General features: G+C 39.8%; 1 protein-coding gene across 7 annotated transcripts in view; it reads right to left on the bottom strand.

Annotated features, from left to right (window-relative positions):
- LOC123977293 (single-minded homolog 1-like) overlaps window positions 1–10,842 on the bottom strand; it is a 46,139-nt gene that overhangs the window by 5,900 nt on the left and 29,397 nt on the right. For 2 of the 7 annotated variants that reach the window (XM_046059867.1, XM_046059873.1), the window contains exons 1-8: window positions 5,501–5,852; window positions 4,146–4,587; window positions 2,202–2,284; window positions 1,954–2,043; window positions 1,673–1,781; window positions 1,172–1,257; window positions 635–834; window positions 289–395 (exon numbers count right to left, since the gene is read on the bottom strand). In XM_046059867.1, coding sequence (XP_045915823.1) covers window positions 289–395; window positions 635–834; window positions 1,172–1,257; window positions 1,673–1,781; window positions 1,954–2,043; window positions 2,202–2,284; window positions 4,146–4,320 — 850 coding nt within the window. In that variant the 5' untranslated portion in view covers window positions 4,321–4,587; window positions 5,501–5,852. Of the gene's footprint in view, window positions 1–288; window positions 396–634; window positions 835–1,171; window positions 1,258–1,672; window positions 1,782–1,953; window positions 2,044–2,201; window positions 2,285–4,145; window positions 4,588–5,500; window positions 5,853–10,842 lie in introns of those variants that run through there. The other 5 variants (XM_046059871.1, XM_046059872.1, XM_046059868.1 and 2 more) reach the window with 5 other exon arrangements.

Below are 10,842 nucleotides of genomic sequence, written 5' to 3'. Positions count from 1 at the left end.
ACAGAAAATGTTCTGATAGATCGCTGCTGTTATTGTGACTGAGATGTGGAGAGCGATGGAGTGAGAGAAGGAGCCAAGTAAAGATAGAGAGAGAGAGAGAGAGAGAGAGAGAGAGAGAAGAGAGAGAGAGAGAGAGAGAGAGAGAGAGAGAGAGAGAGAGAGAGAGAGAGAAAGTGTGTGATTGTCTGCACGTGTTGGCTGTAGCAGGTTGCCTGAGTAGTTACTGTCTGACAAAAGAAGGTCAGCCAGACTGGTGTAAAAGCATAATAGAGCAGGCTTGTTACTCACAGAGGTGGTGTGCACAGCGGAGGTGGAAGATGTCACAGCTGTGGACATGATGGTACAAGGTTTTCTCTATCAGGTCCTGAGGCTCATAACCTGTCAGCTCTGCCACCCTGGAGAGGAATTAACCAGTTGTGTTAAGAATAATCAGAGTATACCAGGGATATTTCATATTAATCTGTAATGCTTGTGTCTTGGAGAGGTCTTGGAGAACTAACTGAATCCTCTTAATGAAAAATGTATATGCTTTACACTAAACATACAGACAATAATTAAACACTGAATTAGAAAGAAACTCAGAAACACCTCTAGATAAATAATGAATGACATATACAGCAAACTGGCTGTGTACCTGGAGTCCAGGAATATGAGCTTCATGTCCAAACTGGCTCTGAACATAAACATGTTGCTGTGCAGTTTGATCTCAGTCACAGCACTGGGTGGCAGAGAGTGCCCTACAGCCACCAAACCCACGTTCTGGTAGCAGCCCTCAAAAGGTGACATGTCCAAACTGTACTGACGGATCTTCAGGTAGCCACTACAGTGGATCACCTGTGGTGGAGCAGACAGACAGTGAGAAAAGCTATGTATATATCAGGAAATCCTGAAATGTGTAATTAATTTGATTATCATGCTACATTTCATACAGAAGCATGCTGCATAGTTTATATACTGACCGGAAATATAGAATTATTTTTGAAGAACACAATTATACAAAGTATGTAAAAACTATGTGCTGAAGAGCCAGAATGTAGGTCTCACTTTTTCTCATAAATTATTAAACCAATTACTTTATTTCAGTTCATTATTATTATTATGTTAATAAATTTTATGTTTTATGTTTATATTATGTTAAAATATTACAGGCCAGTGACTAAGCTTCATATACCTTGTATCCCCCGCTGGTAAGGCCTGCGTTTCTTTTCGCCAGCACACATTTCATCCGCAAAAAGAAAGAGCGCTCCATTTCATATTCTGAAGAAAAGACATGTTTAACAAGGTGATTTTTAAATAAAAGACTATAGGCTGTCGCTGTATTTCTGCCTATTTATCAACGTAGTCTATGACGTACTGTCCTATTTTAAACACGAATGCATTTTAATAATAATATGCATTGCATAACAAAATAAATGCATTTTTTGTGTTACATAAAAAATTGATACATGATACAGCGATATTACTGTTCCAAATAGCACCCTGTAGGAATCCATTAGGCTATTGCATGTCTATAATGCACACATTGGTGCAGACTATATGATAGGCATATGTGTCCCATCTGTACATTGACATCAGTTGTATTTAGAGCAGCCATAAGCTGATTGAAGACGGTACGTTGTAATTGCAAGCAGACGACATATTTGCGCAAGCTTAGAGGAGAAATGTGTTTTACCTTGGACGAAATGCGAGTGATAGGGCTGATGTGGCGTCAGGACAGCTGTCATCTCGTCGTGGTCGGCAGGATGGACATATTCATAAATACTGTTCCCGGTCAACTCTACCTGTTGAGAATAACTCAGGTAAATAATAATAAGGAGTGCCTGGCAGATGATGTATTTTTTATTTGCAAAAGCACTATCGTGAAAACGGTGTCTCCGTTTACATTATATTGTCTTCGAAGTGTAGGATTTAAGAAAAAAAGAACATAAACAAACACTAAGTGTGCTAACGGACCTGAGACAGTCCTAAATGGACCGACGCCGTCTCTGAAATGTACATTATCTTCCCATCTGGAGCCACAACAAAGATGAATCCATCCAACGTCTGTAAAAAAACAACAATCCACAGTTACCTCTCAAAAATGATTTAGACCATCGTCCATACAGAATATCTTTGCTTCCAGATCACAACAGTTTATGCTGCTGCTGATGATAATGATGATGATAATGATGATGATAATAATAATAAGAAGAATAATATACCTGCAGTAAATGAGATCCCAGCTCTCGTCCAACATTGTCCAAAGATCGTGTTCGACTTGTATGACCCCAAGCTTCACCCAAACCTGAACAGAGTGAAATAATGCTGTTTGGCTTATGTGACATTTTAATCGGAGGAGATGTCCTGTTTTTATTCCTATTAATAATGAAAAATTCAGTACTACATTGATTTATTGGCTATGGTTATATATATCTACATTATAAGTATTATCATTATTAGCCTACTGAAAAGGCAGGACTCCCTCTCTGTGTGTCTCCCTCACACACACACACACACACACACACACACACACACACACACACACACACACACCCTCGAGCCAGAGGCGTGCCTGTTAAAAAGGTCTATTTAGTGTTAAAGCATTTACAGTGCCCATTCCAGTCTGTCACATGTTGTACGAGCTGGAGACATGAACCCCAACAATCTGTTGGTGTTAACAAGGTGCACATGCGATCTGCCTATAACAACTGTAGAATACAGACTTTCAATCTGGAGGGAAGACAAACATTAGCAGGAAGATATTTTGATTTATCATGATGCTATAGGAAAAAATCATTATTATTATTATTATTATATTTCTGTTATTATAAAAGTCCTTAAATTTTACCACAAATATGTCGTTCTTTATATTTTTGGTCCAATAAATCCCACAGTGTAGGCCACTATTTTCATTGTAAATGGAACAAAGCAAGTAGTCAGTGCTACTCATTGAAATTCATTCAGTTTCATCAGAAATGGAGCTCGGGTATCATCAATAAATTAAGTGTTCGTGTCCCCTGAAATGAAAATAGGTATCCGCTGTCAGACATGTAGCTTAACATCAGCCGACCAGATGAGAGGATGTAGAAAAATTACTTTTAAAGAAAAATTATGTTTTTCGGCTGGTACATGCAAATTATTAAAAATACAATCAATAAAATAAAATTCTATTCTTAGAAAAAATATTTAGTAGGCCTATGTCTTATAGGCTTTTATGTTATATGTAATGGCAGCACATACGAATATACCTGTCTGTTACGTTCACTATATGGGCAGCAAAAACGTGGGCTTCTGATTTATTTCATGGCAGATCATTAATTGCATTTTTGTAAGACAGGAGAGGCTGTGTAAGATTGTGTGTGTGCCTGCTGCTTACGTGGCTCTGGCTGATTAGGAGCCGTGCAGGGCCTTTTTTTAATAATTGGTACTTCTTGTTCTCAGACACGCAGTAAAAGAAGCCTGCAGAGACCAGTATAAAAGATGGAGGCAGATTGTCTCCTTTAGACACACTGAATTAAAAACGATCGTAATCCATTTGTAAAGACTCCCTGTAGATCAATGGGAAACGGATGTAATATTCCTATAATATTTCTGCATGGCTTAAAGTGAGTCTGTGAGGCCTCCTCGTGGGTATATTAACATTTAGGCTAAATTTCATTAAAATTTTCTTTTTCTTTTTTTTTAATCTTCCATAACATCCAGTTGTCAATAGAACTAAATATATTTTTGATATTTTTCATACTTAAAGAATTAGTTATTTATTTGCACTAATGCGCATGGTTTATTTATCATATTACAACAGGTTTGTAAAATGTGTAAAATGAGACGTAAGACTAAACAAATATTTTATTTTCATTATGTTATAACAGAATAAAATTGACTCGTGGAACAGTGAATTTACATTAACTATCGTGCTTCTATTCTTCCCTCATAAAATCCAATTTCTCTTGTAATTGTATGTTTGTTTACTATGGTTTTAAAAATTATATGTATATTTTTTAACGCATGCAAATACCTCGATTAAATTAAATAATAATTATTTTGTAAGTTGGAGGAAAATATGCACACAGACATCAGTGCATTTTCACTAAACTGAGCCCGCAGCTGACGGGGAAATAATGCCAGCGGAGTTGAAAGCGGTGTGTTTAAATGGGCTAATGGCTCACCCTGAGGGAAAACTATTCTCATTTTCAGGTAACTTGTTGTCAGTCTTATAATGGAGGCTTTGTCCAGCTGAGAGGTGATGGCCGACGGCAAAGGCAACATTTTGGCCAGTTCATAAAATTCACTGTTCTCCTTTTCCCGTCTAGTCCTTGCGGCCGTTTTGGATTTCTCCTTCATTTCAGCTCCTTTTTACTGTATCCTTCCTTGTCTGAGACGGTGGTCATTCAAATCAGCTGCTTGACTGATTCCTCTCGGCTTTGCCTCCTTTTCATTGCAGATGTATCAACTATAAGAAGATGGAGTTTTTATATAAACCGTTGAATCCAAAACAAAATGTGTGAATATCCCTGGTAGCCTACAGGCCTACTCCTGATGGTGGTCAGTGATACTTCAACTGGCTGTAGTTAAATGTCCTCGGTGCTGCCGCGGGATTTCATCCATGACCTGCAAAACACAGAAAGAAAGACACAGTAAAGTCATAAACAGGTGAAAAAAGCCCTATTGCACTTTGATCTGCAGAGGCCCTACGTTTGCACCAGGCACTGTGTGACTGTTCCCTGCGTTATTTTGATGTATGCCTGCTGCAGGCCTGCAGGTCAGATGGAGCTGAGTCTGGGAAAACAACGCTGCATATTAATTTACACATCAATCAAAAAGTCTGATTTATTGAATAGGACATGTAACCAGGATATTCTCGGCATCGCTAAGAAAGAGAAGCAACAACACAAAAAACATCAATTTAATAATATCAACATCACCAAGATGACAGCAATTACAGCAGCAAATGCCATAAGAAGAAATGCTGCTGACGAGTCTCTGCATACAAAATGATAATTACATTTTCTGAAGATATAGATAAATAGGCTACATATAAATAAAGATAGATAGATACATAATTAGATCAGAAATGCAGAGACATGGTCTCGATGTGTCCATGTGATTTTCTTTGTTATTTTACCAAACAAGCTCACCCCGTGGGTAAAAATAAAATCTCAACATTTGGTGAAGGGAACACTGCAAACATGTCCATCTCAAGTAATTTTAGCCACCAAAGCCAGCCTTTAATATTTATCCTAAAACAAGTCAAACATCTGCCAATGAGACTGAATAATTCTGCATATTGCAGGTGTTCCTTCGGGCATCCAATTGCTGATCACTGCAGTAGTATGGAGGACATGTCATTTGAGCCAACACAATTCCTGAAACATGTGCAGCTGCGTTGTTAAAAAAAACCCAACTGACATAACCTCACCTCGCTGGCCGGCAGTTTTTCCCTTGCGTTAAGAAAATTTAAATGTTTAACATCCAGTACAGGTTGACAGACTTGTTGAAACAGATATATTTGCAGTATTCCTACCCGCGCTGAGGCACGCTGTATGTTCCCACATCTGAATCGATCCTGTGGCCTTACTTGCAGCCTGCTGGGAATTTCACCTGTCCTGAACCGGGTTCACCAGTCGTCCCAGTTAAGTTTGGTCTCAGCTCCTCATGGATTTCCACCTGGAAAGGCGAACGGGCCGTGCGCTGCATACACCTCTCCAAATTATAAGGACACGCAACGAGTGGCATTCGTGCCCAACAAGCCTCCTCTTCTCAACTATCTCAGTGTCCCTCGCTGGAGCTGCTCGGGACCCGCCTACCTCGTTCTGATTGGGTGGAAGCGCCTCAACTCATTTCATGATTGGACACTAACCGTGGGCGTCAACTTGGTACTGCAAGGTATGCACAACACTTGGCCGTGCCCGAAGTGAGCTTAGATATGATCTTGTTGTGTTTTTATCATTAGCGTGGAGATCACGGATCAAGCTGAAATAAATGAATAAATCCCCATAAAATTGCACAGCAGGGGAATGTTCTGCAGGCGATATGGGCTAAATAATAGCTGCAAAGACCTTCAGTTGGTGATTATTTTACGGCAAAATATCCAGAGGAAAACAAAATGTGTTATTATAGAAAACATTTTATTTCCACAATCAATTTAGAGAAACATCAAACCATTTTCTTCAGTTTACCCACACTAATATCTTGTAAAATCAGAGTTTTCTATTCATATGAGATCGATCCGTGTTGGGGTTTGCTCTTATTCCCTTGGAAAGATAGGCTAAATCCAGTAATTTGTCATCACGACGAAAAGTATGTTTTATTCAAAAATGCATTTTCCTCAAATATTTGCACAATTTGGTGAAATGCGGCTAAGGTGCAGGTTTGGTGACGTTTTAAACACAACTGAAGAGTGAATTAATAAAACGGAGTCACTGTTTTGGAAAGCATCTGTTGATGCTCTACTCGTGCTGTTGCCAAATAAATAGGTCTTTTGAGTATGATAGCAATGCTCCTAATATAGGTTATATTTAATTATATTGAACTGTACACAACTGACCAAAGGATGGACATGTTCACCTGTTTCAGCGGTTACACTGGATTCTTCACTTGTTTTCTGGTGGATTCAGAATGTCTCCGCATAGACGGGTTTGTGGTTGGATATTTTTCAACACAGATAAGCTATTGAAGCATAAGTAGGCCTACGTGCTATTACGTGTAGCCTACAGGCTGTTTATTCTGAAACATAAAATAGAAATCTTGAGGTTGAAATTGCTTTTTTTTTGTTTTGTTTAGCGCATGGAAACCACTGGACATAACTTTCCTAATTTTCCCTCTCGTCAGGTTTACTCTGTCATCAAGTTAATCCGTTTTTGTCTCGGGCTATTTCGGAGCTGTTTTTTTTTGTGGTTGTTGTTGTTGTTCGTTTAAAAAAAAGGAAAAAAAGAAGCCAAATGCAAAACAGTTTATATGCCCGGCTGAGAGATCAGTGCGCCGCGTCCAGAGCTCATGCGGTAGTGTCCGTCAAACACGTTTATCTGAGGATTAATTTCCATGGTGTGAATCAGATGAGAGCGCCGCGGCGCATGTAGTTTTTTAATTAGACACCGGGCGCTCAGATGGAGGAGGAGGGGGGGCGGGGGTAGATAGAGCAGTGGGCTCGGTGACGGGGGCGCGGACGCATGACGGTGAGCTCATTACGCACATAATTATCCCTTAAATTGATGCTGCATCCTGCCATAATTGGAGATTCTCCTGCTGCCTGGGAACAGATATCTCTGTCTCCTTCAGTGTGTGTGTGTGTGTGTGTGTGCCTGCGAGAAAGAGAGAGAGAGAGAGAGGAAGAGAGCTTCTACTGGACTCAAAATTAGCCCTCCAAGGCTATACCTTTCTATTATTTTCTCATTTCTGACAGATAAAAGATAAGGACAACAAATTGGCAAACAGCCCCAGATGCTGACTGGGCTCAGGTTCTCCCTTTAAAGCAAACAACACATTACCTTCTCACATCTGATGTTTCTAAAAGAGGTATCCATATCAATTCTTTGAAATTAACACAAGCATGTCTATCCAGCATCTCTCTCTCTGTGTGACAAATCCCTTTTTTTTTTTTTTTACATGAGCCACCCGTAGGTCAAAGGTCACCGTGGTTTGTTCACTTCATAGATCCTTCTCCAAATCCAAATGATTTGAATTACATACTTGATTTTCCTTTAAAAACAATCGTCTCTCTTTTCAAATTTGGTGCTGTAAACCTCCGGTTTATACATTTCTTGCATTCTTGCAAATAACACAGTAATATTTAATGAAGATTCAGCACCTACAGATCAGGCTTAAGGCAGCTTCCTATTGTCAGTGCCCCTTCTGTGGTGACTGACAGCCTGTCAGGGCTTGGGGTAAGAGCCCCAAGCGACTGGTAGAAGATGTACCCTACCCGGACATCCTGTTAATGCCCCACCACAGGCTAACACAACAGGGGAGCTCGCTTTGCTGTCCTTCCAACCCCTCCCTCACCACCACCCGGGTCTCACTCATCTTTCCATTTTTATTGTGTTTTTTTTTTCTCTCTCTGTGGGAGATCCAGGCCTGAAATTCTCCCCAGCATGAAAAAAAAAGGCGATGGTAGGGGGGCAGGTTAGTGAAGGTTATGGAAGGAAAGCATTCAAGGAAAAGATGTGAAGGAGGTGAGACGATGAAGGTAGACACTGAGGAACATGATGCACCATCTCCGCTAATGAGCTCTCATAATGATTCTTTTTCATGGTCAGGATCAGTGATTGAGCATGGGGCCCTTGAGCAAGGTACTTTAGGCCTTTTAAAAAACAAATTTTTTCACTCACCTCTAGTGGCATCTAGTCAAGCAGATAGACTGAAGAATCCGTTCTTGATCCTCTTCTTTCAGTCAAATAAAACAGGACATCAAATAACACAACACCACTAGTCTGTCACCACTAAATACATTGCAGGTGAATGGAAATTAGTTTGTGCTGCTTAAAAGAGTTCTTCACTGATTTAGCTTTGTCATTGTCGGGCTCATGATGGACAGATTTTAAAAAATGTTCAAATTCAATGCAGCAGAAGCAGAGATTTGTCTTTTTTTAATTCCACACTCCTCTCTCTAGACATAAGCAGTAGTACTCCCAAGACCTGCAAAACCGACTTTGATTTGTACAGTCTCCTCCCATTGTAAAAGTTCCCCTTTTCCCCTTCAAAAACCAAACGGCAAATTATCTGTCCAATAAAAATAGACCAGTTACTCAGGATAACACACAATCCTCGCTAGGAAGATTTTTCATTGGAAGTGCATCAGCTGACAATGAGCTGTCAAAAAGCATTGCGTTCATAAACTAAATCAAACCTGGAAGACAAACAATGGAAATTGTGAAAAGAATAATATGAATCTGGTCTCTCTTTTTTTGCATTAAATGTTTGGTTGTGTCACCAAGAACAGTCCCTGCTCCAAACTACAGTTACACAACAATAACATACTGTATCTTGTCAACAAAGTCTTTGCAAATTGCCAGTTGTCTTGTACATATGTACTGAAAACAGAACATTCCTAGAACGCTGAAAACAACTCAAATACTTTGTAGGCCTATTGTTAAAAATGCTGAAAAATGAAATGTTGTTGCAGGTTTTAAAATTGGACACAGGATCATTGGGCTGACCATCACTGCCCCATGTCTTCCATGTACAGTGGTTTAATTTGCCTGTGAGCCCACGCTACCATGGAGCTCCACCTCTATATTTATAAGCTCTCCTCCACCTCCTCTTTCTCTCATATCTCCTCGTTTATATACTTAAGGTTAACTTCATCATGGACCAATACACGGTGCAGTACAGATTCAAATAACCCAGTTAAATGTAAGATCATATATACTGGGAAAGGTGGGAGAGTAATGTATTAATATGGAGGAGAAGAAGAGACACAAACACTGGATGGAAAAGATTATGTGAATGGCTATAGGATGTTAAAAAGAAGAATGAGAGATGAAAAACAGTCAGTTCTAAATGTGTTAGTAAAAGATTTTACAGAAGAGTGAAAAAGCAATGAGACTGAGGCACCATGTTGGGTTACACTCTGTGCTCTGAGATTGAAACGGTTGGGCATATGTAAACAGGCTGCATGTTTGACCAAGATTTGCCAGTTGTGTTTTCCGTATCTATTACTGACTCTTTGTGTTCTGTTTTCCCTAAAAGACGGAAATATAATTTAATACTCCCCGCCTTTTTAGCTGTTGGGTTTTGAACCAGCCATTTTATTTGGAGAGTAATGGTTGGACATTTTATATTGTGTTCGTTTCCTCCCATTAACACTGACTCTTTCCCATCAATTCTTGCTCTCTGTGTCTCTTTCTGCCAGGTCCTTCACTGAGCCCATCTGCTGTGTGCGAGCGTTAATTAACCACAGTGCCATTTCCTCTGTGTGCGCCGCGTTTGAAGGTGCTTAGAGTACACGAGTCAGCCTGCGCAAGTTCATCAAAATGCTAATTCAGCCCAAATTAAAGTTGTGATTAACATTACACAGTTTCCTGTGCAGACAAATTGATCCTTCCATGAACTCTCTCTCTCTGTCTCTCTGGGTGATGAGTGTCAGGGGAGAGATAGAGAAACTCTCCTCTGGGGTCTTCTTGCCATCATCGACAAAGTGGAACAAAAACAGAAACAGCCCACAGATAAGGTTAATGGTATGTAAGAAAGATTTGTATCTAAATGCTAACAGTTTTCTTTAAAATATAAATATAAGTCAGATCATTCCATTTTGCCCTGTAAAAAAAATGGACCCCCCCCCCCCCCCCGCTTTTCAATACTTCAAATGCATATCCATCAATATTTGTTGGTGTGCATGTACTGTACCTGTGGGATGCTTCTGCATTGTCTCAGACTGTGTACATATGTGAGGAACCAGTAAGCTGTAGCGCCGATGCTATGACACAGTTCTGGCTGTATTTACCCTGCTCTCCAGCTGCCTCTGCACCTCCCAGATTCTGAAACAAGGCCCAGAGAAGTTTTTAAAAAATTCCATATAACTAATATATATTTTTTTATCCAAAACAAATTCTATTTTCTTCTCTTTTTGGTTTCTAGAGCATGTGACCTCAGTCACCTTGAGTTTTACACATTCTCACATCTCTGCTGTCTACAGGCTATAAAATATTAAGCACAAAATATATTTGAAGTGCTGAAAGACAGATTAGGAGCCTCTCTTATAGGTTAGCTGTGCTAATTCGTGAGAGAAAATCAAGCAAGCCATATGCTCCTGCTGCAACAGAGGTGGTGCCACATGTTTTTTTTCTAAGACAACAGCAGCATGACATTCCCGATGGGTAAATGACAGTGGAACGCTTATTTAGGTACATACTGTAGTCCCCCCCCCCC

The sequence above is a fragment of the Micropterus dolomieu genome, linkage group LG10 (genome assembly GCF_021292245.1).
Source record: "Micropterus dolomieu isolate WLL.071019.BEF.003 ecotype Adirondacks linkage group LG10, ASM2129224v1, whole genome shotgun sequence".
Lineage (NCBI taxonomy): Eukaryota > Metazoa > Chordata > Actinopteri > Centrarchiformes > Centrarchidae > Micropterus > Micropterus dolomieu.
Note: the sequence above shows the minus strand (reverse complement) of the source record. Positions and strands in the feature narration are given on the sequence as shown.